General features: G+C 43.4%; 2 protein-coding genes and 1 non-coding gene across 10 annotated transcripts in view; 1 reads left to right on the top strand and 2 right to left on the bottom strand.

Annotated features, from left to right (window-relative positions):
• Positions 1 to 1,654, top strand: part of SEC31B (SEC31 homolog B, COPII coat complex component) — a 32,003-nt gene extending 30,349 nt beyond the window's left edge. For all 8 annotated transcript variants that reach the window (XM_029932382.1, XM_029932386.1, XM_029932385.1 and 5 more), the window contains 2 exons: positions 217 to 288; positions 507 to 1,654. In XM_029932382.1, the coding sequence (XP_029788242.1) occupies positions 217 to 288; positions 507 to 686 (252 nt within the window). In that variant the 3' untranslated portion in view covers positions 687 to 1,654. The remainder of the gene's footprint in view (positions 1 to 216; positions 289 to 506) is intronic.
• A 3,960-nt stretch (positions 1,655 to 5,614) lies between these two features.
• WNT8B (Wnt family member 8B) lies at positions 5,615 to 12,485 on the bottom strand. The gene is made up of 6 exons (XM_029920264.1): positions 12,367 to 12,485; positions 9,065 to 9,098; positions 8,152 to 8,290; positions 7,234 to 7,359; positions 6,380 to 6,522; positions 5,615 to 6,160 (listed from the first exon to the last, which is right to left on the bottom strand). Exons 1-6 carry the CDS (start codon positions 12,483 to 12,485, stop codon positions 5,615 to 5,617), a joined length of 1,107 nt encoding a protein of 368 aa, XP_029776124.1.
• A 12,314-nt stretch (positions 12,486 to 24,799) lies between these two features.
• Positions 24,800 to 24,907, bottom strand: LOC115286090. Its single transcript, XR_003905849.1, has one exon. It is a non-coding gene; the product is annotated as a U6 spliceosomal RNA (small nuclear RNA).
• Between the last annotated feature and the right edge of the window lie 535 nt (positions 24,908 to 25,442).

The raw sequence follows: 25,442 nt of genomic DNA, 5'->3' as shown, positions 1-25,442 counted from the left end.
AGGTGAAAGCTAGGAGTATGGAGACCTGCTACTCATTCACAGGCTGTATCAGCTTGAGCAAGTCACTTACCATCTTTGGACCTCCATTTCCTCTCCTGTGAAATGAAAGCAGTCGCATTAAGCCATTCCAGCTCTAATATACTGTGATTCTTTATAGTCCTAAGTAGTGTTAGTCTTAGGGGCTGGAGTCAGAATCCATTCCCCCCCGCCCCCCAGAAGACAAAACGGAAGCTGGATGAGGCAGCCCAACGTCTAGAATGTCTATATGAGAAGCTCTACCAGGGGACAGTAAGTATGCTTAGTGGTGCACCTCTCCCCCCATCCTCCATCACCCATGGCCAAAGGGAGCCTAGTGTCCTCTCCCATAGGTCTCACCGGGTTCCCTCACAAAATACATACATCTTGCCAGGGCTGGGCTCCAGAGCTTAAATCCTCTCTTACCCTTCCATCCTGCCAGGGTAGGGGCTGGGTTGGGCTCCCTGACCTAAGGGTTGATCCCTCCACAGCTCTCGCCTCATGTCCTGGCTGGGCTCCATGAGGTTGCCCGATGTGTGGACGCAGGAAACTTTGAGCAGGGCCTTGCAGTGCATGCCCAGGTGGTGGGCTGCAGCAGCTTCAGCGAGGTCTCCAGCTTCATGCCTGTCCTGAAGGCTATCCTCACCATTGCTTATAAGCTGCACATGTAAACCAGACAGCCTCTCTTGCCAGGAGGCTACTTCTGCTGTTACTTAACTCCTCCCTGCAGAAAAGGTGGAATTTCGGAATAGATTGTTTTCCCCTACCCTCTTCCCTTGTTGCCAGGTATAGGATGCTGTGGGCTTGCCTCTAAACTAGGAGGGTGTTTTCTACCCTTTTATGCCTGGCCTTGTAGAATCCATCCAAGGCTCTCTCGGCCTCTGAGGCAGAGCATTTAGCTGGTTCTTCACTTTCCCTGTCTCTGTACTCTGACAGGCCCTGGGGCAGGATGTCTTCAAGGACCCCAGGGATATTCTGTTTAAGTGGCTTCTCAGGGGGATGAGCAGGGTCATTACCTCCAAGTCTACCTCTGCTGTACCCATCTTGTGGGGCTTTTATTTCTCCCCTTTTGTGGGTTTGGAGCCGGGCCTTACCTTCTCCTTGCCTCTGAGTTCTTATTTCCAGGTCCATTTCCCACTGAGCCCCAGAGGCTGGGATAGGGTTGACTATTGTTCATCTTTTGAACAACTCATGGACGTGAGGCATGGGTGCTGAGCAGAACCAAGAGAAGGAACTTAGGTGCTTTTTACAAGGACCTTCTTTTCTGCCCGCATCATAAGGGTGGGCTAGGTTAGGTGGAAAGTAGAAGGGGTGCACTGCCTTTTGCTGGGAGCTGTCTTAGGCCATACAGGAGCAGAGGGATCTCTGCTGCAGGGAATGATCCTGACTTGACCTGTCTGAGCCCTGGCCCAAGGCCCTAGGCCTTCCATTGTGTGATTCTAAGCCCAGTTCTGGAACAGGAGCCATATTAACAAGACTTTCCTAGCACTGCTCCCCAAGGCTTGGAGGCCCTTCTCCTCCTCATCCCCCATGCGTCTCAGGGCTGCCTTCTCTGGCTGCACTCTTCATGGCTGGACCTGGCATCTGAACCACTGATGTACTTAATGGGCAATAAAGCCGCTTTGATTTCGTTTCCTCAGTCATCTCCCAATTATTGTCTCCTCTGGGTCCTGCTTTGCCTTTACCCCTCTCTTCCTAGCCTCTTTGTTCTTCTTCCCAATAAGACAGGAAAGGGGTTTGGGGACAGATGGGGAGTCAAGAGAGTTGAAGAAAGGAGGGTGGCACTGAATTAGGCTGCAAGGCTTTCTCCTTGTAGCATTTGTGACCACCCTACTCTGTGTGTGTGTGTGTGTGTGTGTGTGTGTGTGTGTGTGTGTGTGTGTGTGTCTCTCTCTCTCTCTCTCTATCTATCTCTCTCTCTCTCTCTCCATCCGTGCCTGACATGCAGCTCTCCGGTTTTCCCCACATCACTTCAGGGCTGAGCTCAGCTGCACAAAGGGGCTGGGTGTGAAGCCAGGGGTACTATCTCTAATCCTGTTGTAGATCCCATCATGTCTGTGGGCTAGATGTGTGTGTTTGGGAGGAAGGGATTGTTAGGCAGTATTTGTTTGTAAAGCCACTTGCTCTTCAGATAATACTTGCACTAACTTCTATTGATGAAGCAGTGTGAGCCCCAGCAAAGTCCTTTCCCAAAGTGTCTTTGAAGCCAAGAGCCCATTGAAGGGAAGAAAGGCCGGGAGAGAGGATTAGTTTGTTCAGCAGCTGTGAATTTCAGTGGGAGGTTGATGAACTCCGAAGTCTTTGTTTAAATTAAAGGGGGGGAGAAAAAAGCCGCTGCTGGAGCGAGAGCCCCACTTGGGGCCCTGAACTAACACAAGGAGAAGTCTGAGCTGCAGGGAGCTGTGTACTGACTGCGAAGACTTTTCCCAAACACTTTCAGGAAAGGTGTTGTGAGAAGAGAAGGGGCGGAGTGGGGGATTAGCATGTGAAATGAAGTTTTCATTGACTCCAGTGGGGGTAGAAGGCTATTTTAATGGCATTTTGTTCTCTTATTTTCTCTTCTTGAGCTCTTTAGAGATATTGTTTTGCTAAGGCAGGCTTTCTTCCCCCTTCTTTCCAGTCTGCGGATTGCCTCTATGGGAGCCAACATAAATATTTCTCCTCCAGGAATGCGGGTTAATTAAAAGGAAATGAATGAGTGGAAGCATCCAATCCAGACCCACAATAGGCGGGTGCCCTGGCCTGCCCTCCCCTCCCACCACCGCCAGCACCACCAGCACTGAGCACGACCCTGCCTCTGTCTTTGCCCTAACCTGCTGCTAAGGCCAGTTGAGGCTGGGATTCTTTTCAAGAAAAGAAAGCCCTGCCTGAGTGTAGGCTCAGAGGCCAGGGACAGGAAGGAGACAGTGTTTTGCACTATTCTCCCCCCCTCACCGCCCCCTGCACGAACCCATATCCTTGTCACTTCTCAGGATCCCCCTCTGCTTCTCTCCTCTGCTGGAGACAGATGGGCCTTAAAGAGGACACAAGAGTAGGGAAGGGACCAGGGCTCCCGGGTGCACCCCGTGGCAACTTACTAGTTGGTTGAACAAGCCAGACATCTTTTTCAGCATCACTTTTAATCTGTAAAACAAAAGCTTTGGCTAGCTGACCTCCAAAGTGTCTTCCCAAGCATCTGTTCTGTAGTTGTCTGTATTTGCAAAGGGGAACGTAGCCCTGGTGATTGTGTATAACCGAGAACCTGAACTCCACAAATGCAGGGAGGCTGCTGTGCCGTTTGCCGCTCTGTTTGCACTCCCGCATTTGTTCAATGACCAAATGAATGAGTGGATAATGCAACTGAGGAAAAAAAAGCAATACAGATCTAAGGTAGCTCAATATTGTTTTCTTTATAGAATTCAGATGAGTCTGGTATCAATTATATCCATTTGGAAATTCAAAACAACCATCTATGAAAGAACTTTGTGGCAGCATGACAGGTTTCAAGTACTGACCTGGCATTATCAAATGTGAAGCACAATAGTCCTACTTTTATGCTGACAGACCTCCTGGAGGATGCAGCTTTCCTTTACAATATTGTACTTTTGTATCTTCTAGCTGCCTTGCCAGATTTTCTTACCACACACTATCCAGTAATTCTGCCAAGTGGGATAGCCAGGTTAGTATATGCTACTGCTTGATTAGGAAAGAAGGTCAAGTTGGGAGATTTACTAGGTTCAGATCAAAGCTGAGGGAAGGAGCAAAAAAGCCCTTTGCTGATTGTACTGGAAATGAAGCACTAGGAGACCCTAAAGGGAAGTGTATCCCTGTGAGGAAGGACGGACAACCTCTCTCTTCAGTAAGCTTTCATTGACCAGAGGCTGCGTAGGGAAGAGACTCAGGGTTTGGGGTCTCACCTGGCCACTGCCCCAGTCTGGTATATAAGAGGAGACTTTCCACTGTCCCAGGCCAGCCCTAATGCCTCAGCCTGTTACCTACTGGGAGCCACCTCTGTGCTCTCTCCCACTCCGGGAAGTAGGATGAGGTGGTCTGGCATCCGACCAGTTCTCCTAAACAGCTGTCCTGTGTCCAGACCCATGACCAGCCTAAGAGGAGAAGGGAGATGGCTGGGAAGCTCCTTGGGCTGCAGAGAGTCTATCAGGGACTTGATGCTTCCCTTTCCAGAGCCCTCTTTCAGAAGCAAGTCTGTGCCATGCTGCTTGTCTCAAGCTCCACAAGCAGTAAGCTCTTAGCTACTGGGTGAATGTATTGGTGGAAGATTTATGTGGATTATTTACTAATTGTTGGCAGATTAGCCTCATACAGGCCAGTGTAACTACTTAGGCCATCAGGGAAGTGAGGCTTAAGGGAGGATAGTGTTCTGGCAAGGTGAGGAGGAAGGGAGGGCCTAGACATTATATCAGATCTACACCCTCCCCTATGTCCCCAGGAATAAGTTCAATACCTAGAAAAGAAGGCACATATCACAGTGACTGTAATAAATTAAAGTTCAAGGTGCTGAACTTCCTATTGGAAAGTTTCATTGCAGGAAGTTTACCTATCAAAGGAAAGTATCTAATGCCCTGAATCCTGCCCGTTTGAGATCCAGTTTTGTGAAAAGAAAGGGTCCCAGCTTCTCCTTCCTTATGATCTGCCTTTAGAGGTGCAAACTGGGATCTGAAAGGGAAATTGACATTATTTAGCTCAGTTTTGGCTCAGAGGAACAAGGATCATATAGGGAAGGAGAAGAAGTAACATTGGTTGCTAGGAGGAAATAGGAATAGGGAGAAGGTTTCTTTATAGGATAGGACGTGACTTGTAATCTGCCCTTAGTCATTCTAGACACTGTGCGTCTGTGTGGAGCACCTGGGGTGATTGTCTAAGAAGGTCCGACTGATAAAAGTCCACTGGAGACATGTATCACGAGAATGAGGAGTACCCTGGTTTCCAGCAAGTCAGCACTCTAGGGTTCCCACTTCTTCCATCTTCAGGCCCTGCCTCTAGGAAACAACCCTCAAAGACATGCTTTTTCCTGCGTCAGTCACAGTTTTTCTTCAGGAAAGGAAAAAGGAGAGAGGAAGCATTAGAGATTGCTGGGGTGTCTGTCAACAGCAGAGAATCAAAAGCCTGGGGAAGGAGCTCTGCAGGGCAGGGCGGGGCGATGTGGCTATGGTAGACCTGGCAGAAAAATGGGGACATGGGGAGGAGGCAAGAAAATGGGCAAAAGAGAGAAGCATGGCTTTACCCTGACCCTGCATTATCTGAGAAGAGTTCTTGCAGTTCCCGGTGGCTCTATAGGCTAGGTCAGGCGTTAGGGCAGCTAGGAAGGGGAGGAGGAACTCCTTTTCTCATCGAGTCCAAGGAGAATCAGTAGCTCAGAGTCTCAGAACTGGAAGCCCTCAGACCTAAGTGTGGACCGTGAGGATAATGCAGGGCTCGAGGAGAGCACAGAGGAATTGAGGAAAAGGGGTGGAAAGTGGCAAGCTCTGGAGAGACTGTAGCGTGTCTCCCTCTTGGGATCCCTGGGCAGAGGAATGCGGGGGGCGGGGAGGCATTCCCTAGGTTCCTCTATTACTGGGTACTCTAAAAGAAGCCAAGGACAAATGGGGAAAGGAGACCCTCAGGGCTTTCTCCCGGGTTTGTGCGCCGCGCCCCCCCGCGGCCGCTCGGCGCGGCTGCAGAAGTACTTGGTAACCCGCCGGCGGCACTGCTCGCAGCGCACGGCGCAGCACCAGTGGAACTTGCAGTTGCAGCTGGACACGGTCTCGGCACGGCGCTCCTCCACCGCCAGTCCGCAGTCTCCGCAGAGCCGGCGGCAGCTGCGGCGCTCCCAGCGGCCCAGGGCCCGCCCCCGCCGCAGGCACTCTCGGCCTTCGGTGCCCAGCAGTCCTAGCGTCTTGTTCTCCAGGCAGTAGTCCGGCGAGTCCTCCAGGTGCACCAGCTCCCGCGTGGAGATGGAGCGGAAAGTGTCGGCAATGGCGCCGCGGCCGGCCGCACTGTTGCCAGCGCCCTGCAGCAGGTCCACCTTGAGCGCCGCGTGGTACTTCTCCTTCAGGTGTGCGCCCACCTCGCGGAATTCGGGCAGCTGCAGCCAGCAGGTCTGCGTGGTGCAGCTGCCAGACACGCCGTGGCACTTACACGTGCGTTTCATGGTGCCCTTCACCGCCTGGGGGAGAGAGCTAGGAGTGAGCTGGTCTGGGATGACGTTGTGGGGAGTGCGCTGGGGGTAGGGGACAGTTGCTAGGCGTCTAGCTAATTAATCCACATGGCTGGCCAGCTTGGTGCCTCGTTTTTCCAATCTGTTAAACGAACCGAAGAGCTGTGCGCACCCAGGGCTGGGAGTGGACGGAGCCAGCTGCCTGACCCCAAGGCCTGCAGGACTCACCTTGCGGCCCGCCTCGTTGTTGTGCAGGTTCATGGCGGCCCGGGCATCCTGTCCTGTCTCTAGGGCATCGACGAACTGCTTCGATATGGCCTCTCCAAAGCCCACGTTGTCACTGCAGCCTCCCCACAGCCAGCCTTGGCCCCCTGGAAGAGTGCAAGGGGAGGAAATGTCGTTGAGCAGGAGGGCTTGGATCCTCCTAGCTACTGTTTCTAACTGGGGTTGGGGTTGGGCGGGGGCCCTGTCTCCAGATTAATTTCAGCCCAGATTTGTTCAGGCCACTTTTGGGCTTCCACTTCCAGCCTCACCCAGCCCCTTGCTCCGGACTCCATGACGTAAATAGTTGCCGAGTGGATACACAGTTTTTCTGGCTTTTGGGCAGAGTGTGGATGTGCCTGGCCAGAGATTGACATCCACAGAAGGGCCCAGAAAAAGGTGAGCAAAGTGCCAGCATGGAGTGGGGCAAGAGGCTCAACTGGAAATAATATGGAACAACAAAGTTGGAAGTTGAGCTGGAGGGCAGAGAGCATGGGAGAGGACAGTGGAGAAGATACAGGGATAGGCAACAGGAAATGACATTCCCCCTATTTTCAGGGAGTAGCAAGATTGATCCACAGGGAGTGTTGTTACTTTATTGTGTTTAAATTAAGGAAACCTTTCAGTGGTTGAAGGAGGGTCCCAATTAGCCTGGTTTGTCACTCTAGGGTTTGGGCTTAAACCAGCTGGCCCTGATATTCCTCAGGTTTAGCAGAATACAATGCTTTTTCACCCCCACCAAACTACCCACCAGATTTTTCATTCATAGTAGACTTTATGGTCTGCCCTCCCCTCCCCGCCCCCGCAGCATCACTACTCACCCAGCTGGCCATTGCGGGAGTCATCACAGCCACAGTTGTCAAAATCCCCGAGGCTGCAGTTTCTAGTCAGAGTGTACATGACCCCAGCAGAGCTGATGGCATGTACAAACGCTGTCTCCCGATTAGCTGGCAGGAACCAAAAATGGGTCAGTTGGAGGGGTTGTAACTCAAAGAAGTCTCAGTCACCCTGTCTTCCTTTAATAACATCATTATGCCCTCCTTCCCCAGCTGCATCCTATTTCCCTACCTTTACAGTGTACCTTACTCACTTCCACGGTCTGCTCCAGCCTTGGTCTCAGCACTATGCTTCTTCCCTCCCATCTTTTCAGGGCACGCATTACGACTCAGTGACTAGATTATTGTTTGCACTCATGGTTGTAAAGGATTTAGGTGGTGAAGAGCCAGAGGAAGAAATGGGGGAAGGAGATGAATCTGAAAGCCAGGGTGTAAAGAGCCCAGGCCTCTTTCTTCCCGAAATACTGAAGTCTAAGAGGCACATGCTGGCTAGTCTTGAAAAGAACCTCTGATTGGCAGCTCTTTCATTTACTGGCATGACCACTCTTTATCTTCTTCATGGGAAGTCCAGGTCAGGCCTCACTCAGCCTGTACCTCTCTGCTGAGCTGCTGAAGGAAGGGGCTACGAGGCATGAAGAATTATGACCCTTACCTACCTCCTGATGCTATTTATATTTAGCTAACTGGGAGGCCAACGGTGGTATAGGATTGGGGGTGAAGCAAAGTCCATTCATTGAGCAGTGAGAGTGTTGGGAAAAAAGAAGACAAAAAAGCAGATCTCAGAGAGGATAGAAACCAGCTTGAGGAATGTGGAAGTAGAAGCAGCAGGAGGCCATCCCTGAAGAGTGGGGCTCTAACCTGTGGCCAGGGGGTCCGGGGAGCTGTGGCCGAGGCTTTCCTTACCACTGCGAAGGCCGCCATGGCTGGACAGCTGCAGGGCTCTCTCAGGGCAGTTCCATCGGTCCCAGGCAAACTGATACTTGCATTCTTCAATACCACTCTGGGCACCAGCTGCCACGCTGCTGGAATAGATCAGGTAAGCCTGCGCAGAAACACAGGGGTCAGCATCCAGACCCGCAGCTGAGCTTGGGAGGCATTTGCCCTGTAGTGGCCAAGCACCTTTTTCCTGCCCACTCTCCCATCCTTCTAAAATAATGACAGAGTAAGCACTTTTAATATGCTGTCCCATTTAACATTACAAATAACCTTGTGAAATAGGTACCATTTTTATAGATTAGAAACCGGAGGCTTAGAGTGGCGAAGAAAAGCAGTTTGCTCAAGGTCGCACAGCTAGCAGATAGTAAAAGTAGGAACGAAATTCAGTGTTATCAGCCTCTAGACCTCACTAGCCTTTATTCACTATACTATTCTGCTTCTCCAAAATGAGCCCAAATTACACAAATGGGTTTTCAGCTGTTCTCACTCCATTACTATCTTAGAAAAGAACATTTTGGGGCTGGAAATGTCCTTGGAGATCATGTAGTACAATGCTAGCAGTTTAAAGATGGCAAACTGCATCCTACCACTGCGTTGAGAAGAATGTGTGACTGCAGCTGGACGCCATGAAAGGCTGTTGACTTTTCTGGCTCTGGAAATTCTAGCCATACATTCAGAATCAATACTCAATTCTTGCCTTGGCCCTGACACTAGCTTGCTGTGTTCTTTTGGGTATATCCCTAACCCTCTCTGTGCCAACGTTTTTCTGTCTGTAACATAAACAGCTAATAAAAATGTGAATATAATGAAAAGAAATTCTTCTTCAATCAAGAAGCTAAGATTAGTGAAATCCAAATAAATCGAAGGACTTTTATCTTACCTTTGGACCAGTCATCAGAAAATTGTTCACTGACCTAGAAGAGAGAAAAACCACAGAGCATAATGGAGATACACCAACTCATTTCTGTTGCCAAGCATAGTGAGGATTACTTCAGCAAACAGTTGATAGGAAGAAAGGGAAAATGGTTTTCCCAAGGAAAAATTATGCATAAGGAATCTATTGAAGATAATTCATCTAATAGAATATGGGGGCACCAGGGTGGCTCAGTCGGTTAATCATCCAACTCTTGATTTCAGCTCAGGTCATGATCTTGCAGTTCTTGAGATCGAGCCCCACATTGGGCTCTGTGCTAACAGTGCAGAGCCTGTTTGGGATTCTCTCTCCCTCTCTGCCCTTTCTCTGCTTGCATGTATGTGCTCTCTCTCAAAATAAACTGAAAAAAAGAATTTAAAAAACATGTACAAAAGGAGCTGAGATTGCTTTGTTTTGATTTTTAAAATTTCAAATACCAAAAATATTGGAAGTAATATTTGATCATTATTTTGCCATGGAGTGAGAAGAGAGAGTATAACTCGCTGCAGTGTACCAGACTCTCTACTGAGTACTTTATATATTGCTCTTGTTAAGTTCTCCACCATCATTATCCCTATTTTTAAAATAGGGAATCTGAGAGTCAAAAAAGGTAAATAAGTTGTTCAAGCTCACCCAGCTAATAAGTGATTGAAGCAGAATTGAATCCAAGTCCATCTGACTCCAGAGAACTCTGAGAAGGACAGTTAGTTCTCTAATCAAAAAGGCAAACAGTGGAATGTCTTTCTAGGGACTGAGTCATAATTAAATTCCAAAAAAAAATTTGACTGTGGAAAATAGTTTGCTTATTCCTTTCAAAAATGCACTTGTGGGGAGAAGCACTGGGTGTTACATGGAAACCAATTTGAAAATAAATTATTAAAAATTTTAAAAAAATGAAAAGTGGACTTGCCATTCAACTTAGCAGTTCTACTCTTGGGCGTTTATCCCAAGAAGATTTATCTTTATTCAGGAACTTGTGTACATGGATCTTATAACAACTTATTTAGGATACCCCAAAACTGGAAACAACTCAAATATCCTTCGAAGGGTAAGTGGATAAAAATAACTATGGTACATCCATGCCATGGAGTATGACTCAGTGATTTAAAAAAAAAAAAAAGGAATGGACTATTGATATGTTCAATAACTTGGATGAACTTCAAGGAAATTATACAGAGTGGTCAAAGCAAGCACAAAAGGATACATAATTCATGATTTTATTTATGTCACAATTGTGAAGTATGTGATTATAGAGCTGGAGAAGGGTTAGGGGATGAGTGCAGCTCTAATGGGGTAACGCCAGAGAGTCTTACTCTGGCCCACAAGGGCAATCTCTATGTTAAGCATAATTTGCAACAAGTTTTGGACATTACTAAGGCAGTCAGAGCCTAGTTTTCATTCCAGAGGACAGACAGTGTCAGGAAAGAAAACAAAGCAACAAAACAACAAAAATCAAGTGGCAGAAGAAAGAGAAAGCTTTGTCATGAGCCTGGGTGAAGAGACACCCTGTGAGAAGATACTAAGTTGGAATCCCAGGGAGTGATGGGTGGAGATAGTAGAGGATTCTTCTTTCCTCAAGATCCTACAATATGTAAAGATTTGTATGATACATAGTTGAGCCCAAATGATTAATCAATCAGATTTAATTGAACACCTGCCATGGGACAAAACTGTAGGCCTTATGTGGACCACATTTCCATAAATTAACATGTCAATTCCTGAGTTATTTGCAGACATATTTGAATCATTATGGCTGGCTTCCTCATATCCAAACTATCCAGTATGAAGAAAAGATTTGGAATAGATGTTAACTAGATTTATTGTGATGATAATTTGCAATGTGTATACATATATTGAATCATTCTGCTGTATACCTGAAACTAATATAATGTTATATGTTGACTATATCTCAATAAAAATACTGTGCCCTTGCGGTGAACACCAAGGGAAGAAGATCTTTTTTTTTTTAAATATTTATTTATTTTGAGAGAGAGAGAGAGAGAGAGTGAACAGATGTGTGGGAGGGGCAGAGAGACGGGGAGAGAGAGAATCCCAAGTGGGCTTCTTGCTGTCAGTGCAGAGCCAGATGCGGGACTCTTATCTTATGAACTGTGAGATCATGACGTGAGCTGAAGTCAAGAATCAGATGCTTAACTGACTGAGCCACCCAGGTGCCCTGAGGATCTTGTTTTTAATTAAGGAGACAATGGCAAGATTTCCCACTCAGGAGTAAAATATAATATGGATTACAGAAAGAGTGAGCATGTAATGTTAGAAAGTAGAAAAAGAGCCAAAGAGGATGGCTGTTTATTACCGAAGGACAGTTATATGATTGAAGAAAAGATGCTAGCAAACAGTGGAAGATAACAGCGTTTGCTCACTGGGTGGAAGCAGTTCTATAGAACATGGTACAATTAGCATGCTCCTATATGGACAGTGCTGAGGCTACCACCCAGATTGAGTGTCATTCAAAGGGTTTGTGCCTTACCCTCTCAGCAATTCTCAGACCTTGAACTCTATACTTGCATATCCAACTATATTCTTGACATCTCCACTTCAATGTTTAAAAGGCATCTCAAACTTAATACATCCAAAACTTAACTTCTGATCTTTGCTGCCACCGTCCCAAGCCTGCTCCTTCTGTACTCTTTCCTGAAACTTAAGTTCCTCCTTTTAGTTGTCAGACAAAAATCTTGGAGTCATCTTTGACTCCTCTCTTTCTCTCACATTCCATATTCATTCTATCATCAAATCTTGCTAACTCCAGCTCAAAATATTCAGACTATCTAACCAGTTCTCAACACCTTCACTGCTGTCTCCTGGTCCAGGAAGCAATCATTGTTAAATGTTAAAGCATTGTCTCTTGCTTGTTAAAGCCTGCTCACTGATTTCCTTGCTTCCACCCTATTCTCCCACATTTTATTTTCAAAATGACTGGTCCACTTAAAGACTAATTCCTTTAGGGGCACCTCAGTGGTTCAGTTGGTTAAGTGTCAGATTCTTGATTTTGGCTCAGGTCATGATCTCATGGTCGTGAGATCAAGCCTCATGTTGGACTCCATGCTGGGTGTGGAGCCTGCTTGGGAGTCTCTCTCTCCCTCTGTCCCTGCCTTTAAATTCATTTAAAATATAAATCAAATTTTGCTACTCTTCTCAAAATCCTCTAGTGACTTCCTGTTTCACATACAGCAGAAGCCAAAACTCTTGTCATAGTTTGTAGGGTCCTATCCAATTAATGCCTAATCTCTTACTACTTTCCCCTTACATACTCTACTCTAGCCACACTGATTTCTTTGTTGTTCCTCCAACACGCCAGGAACTCTCCAGCCTCTAAGCTGCTGCACTTGCTGTTCTTTCCACCTAGAACGCTTTTTACCCAGATATCCATATAGTTTTTTCTTCATCTGCGTTCAACCTTTAAACTGAATGTATCTACCAAAACAATACCCAAACTATGGAACTGTCTGAGCCCAAATGTCCATCATCTGATAAATGGATATATATATACAATGGAATATTACTTAGCCATCAAAAAGAATGAAATCTTGCCATTTGCAATGACATGGATGGAGCTAGAGTGTATTATGCTAAGCAAAATAAGTCTGTAAGAGAAAGACAAATACCATATGATTTCACTCATTTATGGAATTTAAGAAATAAAACAGAAGAACATATGGGAAGGGGGAAAAAGAGAGGGAAATAAACCATATGAGACTCTTCTTAAAAAATTTTTAAAGTTTATTTAGAGACAGAGAGTGAGTGGGGAAGGAGCAGAGAGAGAGGAAGATGATAGAGAATCCCAATCAGGCTCTGCACTGTCAGCACAGAGCCCAATAAGGGGCTCGAACTCACTAAACCTGAGATCATGCCCGGAGCCAAAACTGAGAGTTGAACCTTAACCGACTAAGCCACCCAGGCACCTCCATGCGAGCCTCTTAATGATAAAGAACAAACAGGGTTGATGGAAGGAGGTGGATGGGGGGTGGGCTAAATGGGTGATGGGGATTAAGGAGGGCACTTGTTATGATGAGCACGGGGTGTTGTATGTAAGTGCTGAATCACTAAATTCTACTCCTGGAACCAATATACTATCTGTTAACTAACTAGAATTTAAATAAAATTTTGAAAAAAAAATCAAGTGTGTTATTCTCCTTAAGACTTTCCTTGATCTTCCTATTTAAATAGCCACTCCCCCATCCTCTTTCTCTGCTTCATAAGTTATGTAACTGTGTATACAAAATGTCCAGAATAGGCAATTCCATAGAAACTGAAAGCAAATTAACAGTTGCCAGGGGCTGCAGGGAGGCAGAATGGGAAGTGATAGCCAATGGATGTGGATGGGGTGATAAAAAAGTTCTAACAGTGATTGTAGTGATGGTTGCACAAATTTGTGAATATACTAAAACCCATTGATTTGTACACTTTCAAAGGGTGAATTTTATAATATGTGAATTATATCTCAGTAAAGCTATCCTGGTATATAAAAAGCTTACACTTAAGTAAGTATCTAGCTCAAAAGCCACAACCAGCATTTCCTGAAGACTCACAGCAACTTCTTTCTACCTCACATTAAGGTTTTCCTTTGTTCTCTAATACTCGACTACAAGTAGGGGTTGCTTTAATTATCCTTGTATTCCCTCTAGAACCTAATACAATACTTTGAACACAGTAAGTAGTCTTTAAAATTGATTGAATTAAATGGATTGAAGAAAAGGATGGATGCATCATCAGAATGAATAGAAAATTCTAGGATAATAAGGACCAAAAAAGATCTGGGGGAATGTATGAGAAAGAAGTCTGGCAAGCCAGTGCTTCCACTAATTTTCCAACATTATGAGCAGACGACCATGCTGCATTAGCAGATGTACGTACCAGAAGAACAACAGTCAGTGAACACGCAGCATATGTACACAGAAGTTGGTGTTATAATCAAAAGTTTTAGCAAAGTCAGTCTGACACACTTAATGTTATGTATAATTGTTATTGTGCTTCATAGTAATTAGACATAAGTAGTGAGCAATTTACATAAATAACTGCAGTTAGTTTTGTTTTTATACTGCCAAATAAAAATTTTATAATTGTTTCTTCTCCTTTTGACAGCCTTCCAATATATATACTGATACCATATAAAATTTAATTTAATCACACAGTAATAGCTGACATTCATTGAGAATGTCTCTTCTAGAAGAGTGTTTTACCTGTACCATCATTTTAAATTTCCATGACAACCCCATGGGGGTACTGTAATATTTACCGAATGTTTATTCTGAGCACACAAAATACTACTTTAAGTGCTTTATGTGTTTTAAGCTCATGTAATTGTCACAGCAATTGTATAAGGTAGAAACAATTATGTTTTCCATTTTACAGACACAGAAACTGAAAGAGTGGTAAACTAGCGTCACACAGCTAGGTAAGTGACAAATCCAGGATTGGAACCTAGAGTGTGATTCTGGAGCATATATTCTTTCACTGCTGTGCTTTCCTGAAACCCATATTTCTCTTGCTCTTATTCCCACCTGCTAATCCAGGACTCCCCATCCCCAAAAAGTTCTTGATAAGTATTTCTTAGAGGTCTTAGTGATGTTCTGCACACACTCATGTACAGGCTCAGTTAACTATCACAATTGTCTCTGCTGCTTTTCCAGTCTCCCTTGCTCTAGCCCTACCTCTCCTTGTATGTACTGTACCTATACAATATCTGCCAGGCCTAGGCTCTGCTCTATCTGGGTACCACCACATCCCTTGGACACATTTGGCGGGGGGACTGTTGCTGCCTAGACTGGGTTCAGTGCATAAAAAGTAGGAACATACCACACTAATTTAGGATGTTAACAGTGGGGGAAGCTGTGCAGGGGACAGATACATGGGAGAACTCTACTTTCTGTTCAAGTTTTCTGTGAACCCAAAACTTCTCTTAACTATTATTATTTTTTTAAACACAGGGACAAATGTCTTTTAACTCATTTTAGAGTCTTGCATTTCCATTTAGGTATCAAAACTGCCATTTGTGTACAAGTTCTGATAGAGTTTTAGTAAAAGTAGTTCTTTTAGGTTTTGCCTGTAACATGCCCTCCCAATCATCCTCCAACCGCCTTTGTTGGACTAAAACTGAGGAGCTTGCTAACAAATTCCAGTGACAAGTTTCATTGCTGGATCTTCTCTTTCCCTTCCCTTAGAGTGAATGCTATCCTGGTGAGATTCCATAGTCACTCATTTAGATAAATGTCTGGAGCCTGCAGCCCCACCAGTTCTGCTAACCTGCCCATATCTGTGGAATCCAAATAGTGGGCCCAGCCTGGAGCCCCGTCAAAGGGTGCTCCCTTCAAAGGGTGCCATCCCTGCAAAGAAATGGGTGATTAAAAAAAGTATTAAATAGAGTTTCTCTAGTGTTTTGTTGATGCCTTTCCTGGGCTCAGCTTTTGGTGACCTCATGCTAAAAGTACCTTTACCCACCCAAGAGCATTATCCTTGGCCATGGCACACTGGCTATTATTGATTCACCCACCCTGGAACCTCTTCCATCCCTATCACGAATCCCTGAAGAATAAGCACCAGCACACTTTCTGAGTTTAGGAAAGACTCTTACTACCTTGGGAGCTGGCAGTTTCCATTGGCTCAAGAGCAACCACCTGGGGCTGCAGTCTGGCCAGATAAGCAGGATAATTCTTCAGTAAGATTCTGACTGAAGCTAGCCCTGCCCTTGTCCCCAGATGCCTGAAGAAGGTGGCTGTGGTGAAAGCATCTACTCAGATCTGCTCCTGGCCTTTTTGTGAGTCCTGGTGGTGAAGGGTGTAAGCAACAATCATGCTCCACCAATTCCCTTTAACTGTCAGGTGGCCACAGTGCCTGGCCTAGAGAGGACTGGATTCCTTCCCTACCTTCTGTCTCCTGGTGTCAGTCTTGCTTTAGCCTTTTTTTTTTTTTAAGTGTTCCATCAGTCTAGGACAATGGGTGCAAACGTTAGTGTTGTATATAAAACCAAAATTTGAATAAGCTTTACGGATGTGGCACTATAGTTATAAGATGTTAACACTCGAGGAGGCTGGCGAAAGGATACAGAGGACTTCCCTGTACATTTCTTTGCAAGTTTCTGTAAATATATACAATTTTATTTATATAAAAATACATTTATGATTTAAATATATATAATATATAAATATGTAAAAATAAAATATTATATACTTACATGACCTGAGGTGCCAAAGATTTGGAGAATAGACTTCAGGTATAGGCATTTGAAAATCAATCCACATGTGTTAGCTGGTAGAGCCCATGAGAATCATCTGAGGAATTTATTAAACATGAAGATTCTTGAGCCCTAGCTCAAGGGGCTCTTGTTGACCAGTGGTGATAGGGGAAATGAATGGTAGGAATTTGTATGTACACATTACTGAGATGGTCCTCAGAGTCCACTTTGAAAAACACTGGTCCAGAGGGAGAACAGGGAGGTGCTCCAAAGCATCTAATACCTAAGTAATAATTTGAGGGCTTGGGAAGCTCAAATTATTGTTTTAATTTTCTGGAAAATGGCTGCTCCAACTGTACCAGTAACAAATTGGTGGGCGTCCTCTTATTTTGTTTCTGGATGGAATACCTCTGGTTCTGGTAGCTCTCAGAGCTTTCTCTAGTCACTGCTTTGAGGGGCTGGGTCTCAGCGCTGAGCATTAAAATCCCAGGGATCTCTTTCCTTCCCTGTAGTTTCTCTTGGAACTGTAGTTTTCCCACTAGCAATTATAACTGACCTGTTTATGCTTATTTTCTTCATAGCAGGAATAAAGTATATTGGGGGTGGAAAGTGCCCACAAGATTCTGAGTGTTTGTCTAGGGGCCATCTGTCCACTAGGAAACATGCTACCTACCTCCACTCATGGAAGTCTTCAGTACCATAGCTATTATTTTATATTCTTAAACCACCTTCACGTTCTTGTCATCAACCCATTGTCATTGGTGAGTCCATAATTCAGTCTTTGGTTTGTACTTTTTCCTAGGAGCATCTAATGCCATCTCATCCTTCTTCCAAGTTAATTTACCAACAGTAAGAATTTGGGGGAGCAATCATCTCTCTCTCCAACGTTCTTTCTCAGCTCTCATAATAGCACTTCACTATAAGTACCTCCCTTTTGCTGTCACTGGTTCCCGTCTAGGCTGGTTAGCTGAGTGATGTCCTTCTGTCCTGCTTTCACTACCCTCTGCCCAGCTCCCCTCATGTCAACCTTTATGAGTTCTTTCCCCTTCATTTCAATGTGTTGTTTAAGTTCTATCTATTCTCTTAATTACTAAACGTTTTTTCAATTCTTGTTAAACAACCATCCAGATACTGAGGCATTTGTAGTTTTGAAGCTATGGGTAACGCTAAAGCAGAGCCCTGTGGACTTTCTATCATTTTCCCATTGTTCCTCTGCCCTATGGACCTTCCATCTTGCAACAATTCAGTGGCCATAATTGGCCACAATCTAATTACCAAAATTCTTTGCTGTAAGGCACTAGAGCTCCTCAAACAGCCACAGCATTCAGCATTATGCAGCTTCTCTTGGGGGCTATCTTGCCTACTGAATTGCCTATCCTGCAATCAGCCTGACCACCAGCAAACATTTCTCCCAGGGAACTAGGACAGGACAAGAGAGACTTTGGATCAACCCAAATACACATGCCATCGCTTCTCTTTTAGCTCTTGGAAAGTCTCCAAGCGTCTTTTGTTTGTGTTTTCGTATCTAACATTTATGATCCATAGATGCATACACTCTAATTTTCCAAGCTCCTCTTCATTTAATACCATTTGAAGAAATTTATTTTACCACCTTAGGAAGTTCACAGAAAATTGCAAGTTCCCATTCTCTGGTAGTAATGCCTAATTGTGGATGAGCAGTTTAAAACGCTATCCAATTAGTTTCAACTACCTCTCCCTATGTGGGGACGTTTTCTGAACCGACATAGCCCACGAGGCTGCCTGTAGCACATCACGTAGCATAGTTTGCTGTTAAGCAGCTGTGGTTAAGGCACATGCCTGATTCTATGTAGCCCGGGGCACAGGACCAGCAGTACCCAGCACCATGCTATCTTCAGGCTTCTTCCTTTGCATGACCAGGACCTTGTTATGAGGTCAAGTTCATGTGCTGGGACTCCATCTCCCCTCAGTATGAGAGTTCAGCAAGCTTCTTCCAGCCCAGCCTCACTAGTTTGCCAGGTGTGTGCCTTGAGGCATTTGAATCCCAGTGGTTAACATAGTAGTTTTGATTTAAGTTAGGATGCCCTTTTTTCCTTCCCCACACATAGTTTTTAAAAGCAAAGGTTCAAAATATGACTCTCCAGAATATAGTGTTTTCTTCTCAGGGTCCAAAACTTTCATCTGATCCTCTGATCCTCTCCTTTGTTCTGTCTCCCTTCACTTTCCTCGTAAATCTTTGAATAACAGGGTTGGCTTCTGCCTACCCTTTAATCTCATCTTTCAAGGTCCATAAAAAAATCTCTGGGTCCTGAAGCTCTAACCTGCCTACTTCAGGAGAGACCATCTGATCCCTACAGCTTGCGCTGAGAGCCCAGGGAAAGAGCGAAGGGGCAGATGCGGGTCTCCATCTGGTGGTCTGGCACGGAGAAGGAACAAGAAGTGGGTAGAAAGGGCAAGAGGAGGATCCAGAGCAGGGGAGCTGCCTGGAGCTGTAGCTAGAAGGTGCTTTAGTGAAGCAACTTCTCCTAGAATAAATGCCTGAGAGCCAGCTTTTCACCTCACAGAACTCACAAGATGCCTCGGGCCAGTGAGAGCCCAAAGACAGTTCTTTCTCAGCAAGTTTCCTTGTGCTGCTTTCCATCCTCTAGGGCATCTGATCCACAGAACACATACACAGCAGCACACCCACACAGATATGTACACTCACACAATTACACGGGAGGCAGGCTTTACTAATGACTGTGAAATATATCCCCTCGGTTCAAAGTTCTTCACTGCCACCTCTGACAATACACAAGGATATTTAAGCCAGGAGCAATTTACTGTATAATTAGAAAGAATGAAATTTAAGATGGAAAAAATGTTTAAAGAGTGAGCAGCATAACTAATTCTTATCCACTGTGAAGTACAAGTAATCGAAATCAGGCTCTTTCCCAGTTCACTAGAGGAAGGGATTAGGAAGTAGAAGGCACAGATATCTGAAGTCTTGAAGGGAAGAGAAGTACCCAGAATTTCAAAGACACATTGTCTTCTCCTTAAAAATTCATCCAGAAGGGACAAAGGTGGCATTAGTGGAAAGATCTGTTTCAGTAGAGTAAAGGAACAGAAGTGAGATTACAGCGAATGAACAGTTATGAAATGAAAGCAGAAGCAGCCAGTATAGACACACTGAGGGAGAGTATGCCATTGAAAGGGGAGAAAGACATGATTGTAGTGAAGACTGGGGCCAAGCGAAGGCTTTCTTCAGGATAAGTATAAGAAAAATTAAGGAATGTGTAGTTTTTGTCACATCCCCATATCAGTGTCACTGATTTAAACTCCATCTCTTTCTTCAAAAGGGAATTCAGGCTGTTTTTTATAAATATGAATTTTCCATATTATAGTGCAGTGCCCTAAATTATATTTTTAAGAAGTCTCATAAACCACTTAGCTAAGGAAAAAAAAAGTGAAACAGATGCATCAGTTTTAGTAGTAGTTGAGTTAAAATCTGTGGTAAAATTATCACACTATGTCAAATCCAGCCGGTGCCGGATAATCACTGACAAAGAGCACATAGGACAGCGGTGTGTCACAGGTCCCTCGCTGCAAAACCATCCCAGGCGGTCTTTCCCGAGCAAATCACCAGCTTTCAAGGGATGACTATCCCTCCAAAACTAAAATGTCATTTGTATTCCAGGATATTTTATAAAGTGATAGGCTGTCTCTCCTTGTCCTCATTTCCTTCCTCCTTTATGTATTGTGGCAAACTCTGCTGAGAAATGCTGAGCTACAAAAAAAGCACTTCAGCACTTAGCATTTAAATGAGGATTCTCACTGGGAATAAGCCGTACTCATTCTCTATTCCATGGTCTCTAAGTGGAAGCTGCTAAGGAACAGCTCAAGCCACTGTTCCCAGAAAGCCTGGGGTCACAGGAGCCTCTTCCAGGATCATTATGAAGGCAGAGAATTTTGTTTGTTGACCTTGTGACTTTGGGCCCTGTAGCATAGACGTTAGAAAATATTCATGTTCTCAGTTGCATCGATGGATACAATATTAGTTTATTTCAGGATCAAGAAGGTAGGCATCTATGGTAATTCTAAGAATTATCCTGCAGAAAACTAGGCGAACAGTCAAAGGTGAGAAAATTGACAGGTTTTTGAACTTTACTGCCATTTTACTACTTAATGGAACTAAATCTAAATAGATGGTGAAAATATTCTGTCTTCAATCCAACCCAACTATCAATTTCTGTTGCCTTGCTTTTCTGTTGCTAACTAGCCACAGCTCAAACAGAAATAAATTCAAATATGTATTTGAATGAGTTTCCTCTTCTTATGAGTTCTTATTTGGGATTTTTCCCCTAAGGGGGCCAGTCATATCTGTATGAGTCTCCAAGATTCACTCTAATGACTGGCTCTAGATCTCGCAGACATGAGACAGGAGATTCCTTTTCCCATCCCTCTTCTTCCAATTTTGAATCACTTAGTATTTAGAAGATTTAGACAAAAAGAAATACATGCAGTTGAAAATGTTACACAAGTATAGATGAAGCAAGATTGGCTAGTGGCTGATGACTGTTGAAGCAGAGTTATGGGGGGATCCATTGTATATGCTGTTCTCTCTGGAAATTTTCCATAATGTAAAATTAAACAATATACTGCTTCTGAAACAATAATGTCTGAAAGCTAGGCTCCCCCAGACACCTTGGATTAATGGGAAGAAATGTCAGACAGGATAGTATGGTTCATTACATATTATCCCAGCTATCAGTAGGGGATGGAATCTTTAAAGTCAGATAAGTGAACCTGAAGAGCCTGAGTGAGAGAAAAGGACGGAGATTTGTGGCAGCAAAAGAGAATTCATTTTGAATGAAGGGGAGATTTCTCATTATACAGGATAGCTTAAGCTTGGCCTAGAGAAACATAGGAATCTCATCTATGGAGTTATATAGAAAGAAAGACTGAGCTACTGGCCCACTTACAGGGCCTTATGGAGACTCCTGAAACATAGGCTCATACTGTGCTGGTTCCAGAGGACGCTAATGTTGGGAAGACAACCGATTAAGAAAAGTGAATTTGTATTGGTCAGATATGGTGAATATAAGTGATCCCCTTATAGTCTGATTGCTCTTGGCCTGGACCGTGGTCCTTCATGTTGTGACCCTCCTTCCTTCTCTGTCTGGCACTCCAATTTTCTGGGAATTTTTAATGATGTTCACAGTAGTTTGATATGCATTTAGAAGGCTGGCAGTAAGTACTTTAAAAGATATTGGTTCTGGCAGCTTATTTAAATCATTTCTTAAATTTATTGATCCATAGAATTTATATTATTTCATTCTATTATTTCATTTCTTTCATCTCACTGAAAACTCTGGCCTAAGAAGCATATAGAGAAATGATATGATCAATAACAAGGGTCTACAATAAAGACTGAGAAAAACAAACCCATAAAATCTTGGTTTATAATGAGACTAGAGAGTCTGTCCAAAGTGGATGGTAGTTTCTTTTGAGAGGCCCTCGGAGTATAGGTATATTTCAGTGGGAGGCAATGGGGAATGTTATTTATATGAACCAAGCTCAGAGTTTTCCCCAGGCTAGTCTTTTACTTAGGATAAAAAATCTGTTTTCTGAAAAGTGAAGGTTTATCCTAAGAAAAAGTATATTGACCTCTCTCTCTAAGGCCTTTGAATTCTCCTTTGCCTTTCTGATGGAGATTTTTAAAAAAATCTATCTTTCTTCTCTTCTTTCTTTCCTTCCTTCCTTCCTTCCTTCCTTTCATTCTTTCTTTCTCTTTCCTTCCTTCCTTCTTTCCTTCCTTCCAGATCAACACTGTGCATTTATTTATTTTCTACATCTCTCCATCACATGATTGAATTGGAGATCTTGGGGAATTTGTTTTTGCCACTGGCTATTACTTTGAATGTAAGGGTGATCAAAAGGCAAGAGAACTCTAAAGATTCTAAATGTCTATTTAAAAGCTGTGAAATGAAAAATGAAATGGAGGACACTACAATAATTCTTGGACTCCTGGAAATCCTAAGACATGCTACAAAAATGGGTCTTTATCCTTAGGAAAATATAGTAAGAGCTAGCTCTCTTATTCTATACATAAAATCTTAACATCAGAGGCAGTACAAATGGTAGAGATATTTTTTGAATGATCTCCAAAGAAGCACAAGACTTCTGCATTGAAAAGAACAGGTAATTTGGGGTTTTGGGCAAAAGACAGTACTTTGCATATGCTACCAGAACCAATATCTTTTAAAATAAAAATTGTAGGCAGGTACAAGCTTTTGTTTCTTAATGCCAGCCTTATGAATGTGTATCAGACTATCTGAACATCATTAAAAATTCTCAGAAAATTGGAGTGCCAGAACGAGAAGGAAGGATGGTCACAACATGAAAGACCACAGTCCAGTACTCTGGTGACTGTGGTACAGATGTGGCCAGGTCAAAGACAGCAAGGTCCTACCTGAAGCAGGATGGCTTCCTGTGAGTGATGTAGGTTCAAATTCCTGTCTCATCACCAACAGACTTTGTGTCTTTAGCCAGTTACATAGTGAGCGTGAACTAAATGTTGGTTCATATTACTATTATTCCTGAGTATTGATTCTGTCCTAGGACATGGAGCAGAGCCAAAGGTCATCCTAAATTACCCTTTTTTCAGAGGATTATAGCAATCCAAAAGTAAGGACTTCAGTAAACCAGGGAAGTTCTACTTTTAAACTAGAAAATATGAAAATGCTCTATTTCTGGGAACTGATACCTACTTAGGAAAGTTTCTGAATTTAAGATTAAGCTTAAATTAAGGTTAAAGTTTCCTGTCATGGTTCTTCCCTTATGTAAAATAGTTCACATGCATTGGTCAGTTCAAAACACTCATGAATAGGGCATAGTGGTTCAGCATAGGCTCCTACAACCATGTTTTCTGTGTTCAAATACCATCTGGATCATTACTTAGTTAGGTGATATTGCCAAGTTATTTTAAGATCTCTGGGCCTCAGTTCCCTCATCTGCAAAGTGGAGATGACCATAGTGTTTACTTAAGAGGATCAGGGTAAGGATTTGTAAAGTACTTACAATAGTGCCTGCCTGCATAACAAGTTACTCATTGTTACAATTGTGGTTAATTTCCACCTAAGAGACACAATGATAAATAAGGCAAGGTGTCTGATCCTAGAGGAGTTTCTGGGTTAGTGAAGAAGACAGATTCAAAAGCAAATTTTCAATAAAATGTACCAAGTGCCATAATGGTTTAACCTGACACTAGATATATGGGGAGTGAGGGTGCGGAGGAGAGGTAGCTAATTTAACCTGGGAAGACTTCCAGGAGGAGAGAATATGTAAACTAAGTCCTCAAAGATGAGTAGATGGCAAGGTTCTGGCAGAATCTTTGGAATTTTTCAGCCAAAAACCATTTCACCCAAAATGTGAGCAAATAAAATAATTTCTAATGTCCTAACTGATTTTAAAATCATAATCATAATCATAATAAACATCCAGCAGATTAAGAGAATTTGATCATATCAGTTGAAAAAGAAAAAAGCAAAGAGTAAATGGAGCCCAGGAAAAAAGGATGTTTATTAATAGTTCCAAAAGAAAATGGCATTACCCCTTATATAGCATGAAACCAATGGTCCCAGCAAAGAAGTAAATTCTTTCCATGGAAGAGAGAGGGGTTGGGTTGAAATTCCTTTCCTTCTGATCCTTTTTTAATCTCTTCATTTACATAATATCACAAAAAAGAGATCCTTCTTTGTGTCATATTATCATACACACACACACACACACACACACACACACACACACACTAGAGATGCATCATGGAACATTTGCCTTACTGCTTATACCAACTGGTTTTGTAAGAAAAGCTGTAATGAAGTGTCTCTTCCCAGAACTTCTTAGCCTTTGTAGTTGATGATGATGATGATGATGATGATGATGGTGGTGGCGGTGGTGGTGATACTAATAAACATGATTAACTAACATTATTTTTAACTAACTGTTATTCATGGAGGAAATATAGAGACCCTGAAAGCAAAAATGTAGGGCTAAAGTTGTTGACAAATCAATGACGAAACTAGACGTTAAACTTCCATGATCATGTCTCAAGCCCTTAGAAGGACTTCCAATGGTGCAGCTGCTAACCTCATCCCCCTCAGAGTTACCCCACAAACCCCAAGTTTTTTCATGGATTATGAATTTTTTTAAATAGTTTATTGTCAAATTGGTTTCCATACAACACCCAGTGCTCTTCCCCATAAGTGCCCTCCTCCATCACCACCACCTCTTCCCCCCCCCCCCGCCCCCTTCAACCCTCAGTTCATTTTCAGTATTCAATAGTCTCTCAAGTTTTGCGTCCCTCTCTCTCCCCAACTCTCTTTCCTTCTTCCCCTCCCCCTGGTCCTCCATTAGGTGTCTCCTGTTTTCCTGTTAGACCTATGATTGCAAACATATGGTATCTGTCCTTCTCTGCCTGACTTATTTCGCTTAGCATGACACCCTCAAGGTCCATCCTCTTTCCTACAAATGGCCACATTTCATTCTTTCTCATTAAAAATATGGAACGCTTCACGAATTTGCGTGTCATCCTTGCGCAGGGGCCATGCTAATCTTCTCTGCATCGTTCCAATTTTTAGTATATGTGCTGCTGAAGTGAGCACCTGAATTTTTTTATTGATGAGGGAAGCTATTAGGTATATGATTCTTTGATATTGGCATATTATTTTCCAAATTCCAAAGCAATTTTTCACTCACCTTTTGTTTCCCTAACTTGAGAGATTCCCAGCCTTTGTGAGGATGAGAATTCCTTTTTAATGTAACAAAGTTTACAGTGCACTTGTTGCACTGGTTCTTTTTGTATCTGTTGGTGGGAAAAACTTAACATGGAAACCAGTTATCATGAATTCAGTAATTTTAAATGTGTATCTTATTGTTTATAACACACATTTGAAAAATAGTACCACATGTATGTGGAGAACAATAATTTTAGCTATGGATGATGTTTTGGGAGAATATGGATTCAACACAACCCCCTATAATAACTGAAGCCCTTGCTGATCAGGGGCTTTGCATGTCATTATCAGATGAAATTTCAAGAGCCATAGAAGGGTTGCTCTAAATACATAAATGTAGAGAGCCAAGGTATGATGTATTTCAAAAGCTGTCTTAAAACCCAAAGATTTTTGATAAATTCTT

The sequence above is a fragment of the Suricata suricatta genome, chromosome 2 (genome assembly GCF_006229205.1).
Source record: "Suricata suricatta isolate VVHF042 chromosome 2, meerkat_22Aug2017_6uvM2_HiC, whole genome shotgun sequence".
In the NCBI taxonomy this organism is placed as follows: Eukaryota; Metazoa; Chordata; class Mammalia; order Carnivora; family Herpestidae; genus Suricata; species Suricata suricatta.
The sequence above is the reverse complement of the archived record's forward strand: the minus strand, read 5'-3'. Positions and strand labels throughout refer to the sequence as shown.

Excerpts from the sequence above, each read along its gene's own strand:
- WNT8B (XM_029920264.1), bottom strand. The coding sequence starts at position 12,485 with ATGGATATCTGGGTAAAAAGCGTTCTAGGTGGAAAGAACAGCAAGTGC. Across the intron at positions 9,099-12,366 it reads ATCAGTGTGGCTAGAGTAGA|GTCAGTGAACAATTTTCTGA; the intron begins GTATGTAAGGGG and ends TCTCTCTTCTAG. Across the intron at positions 6,161-6,379 it reads ACAACGAGGCGGGCCGCAAG|GCGGTGAAGGGCACCATGAA; the intron begins GTGAGTCCTGCA and ends TCTCTCCCCCAG.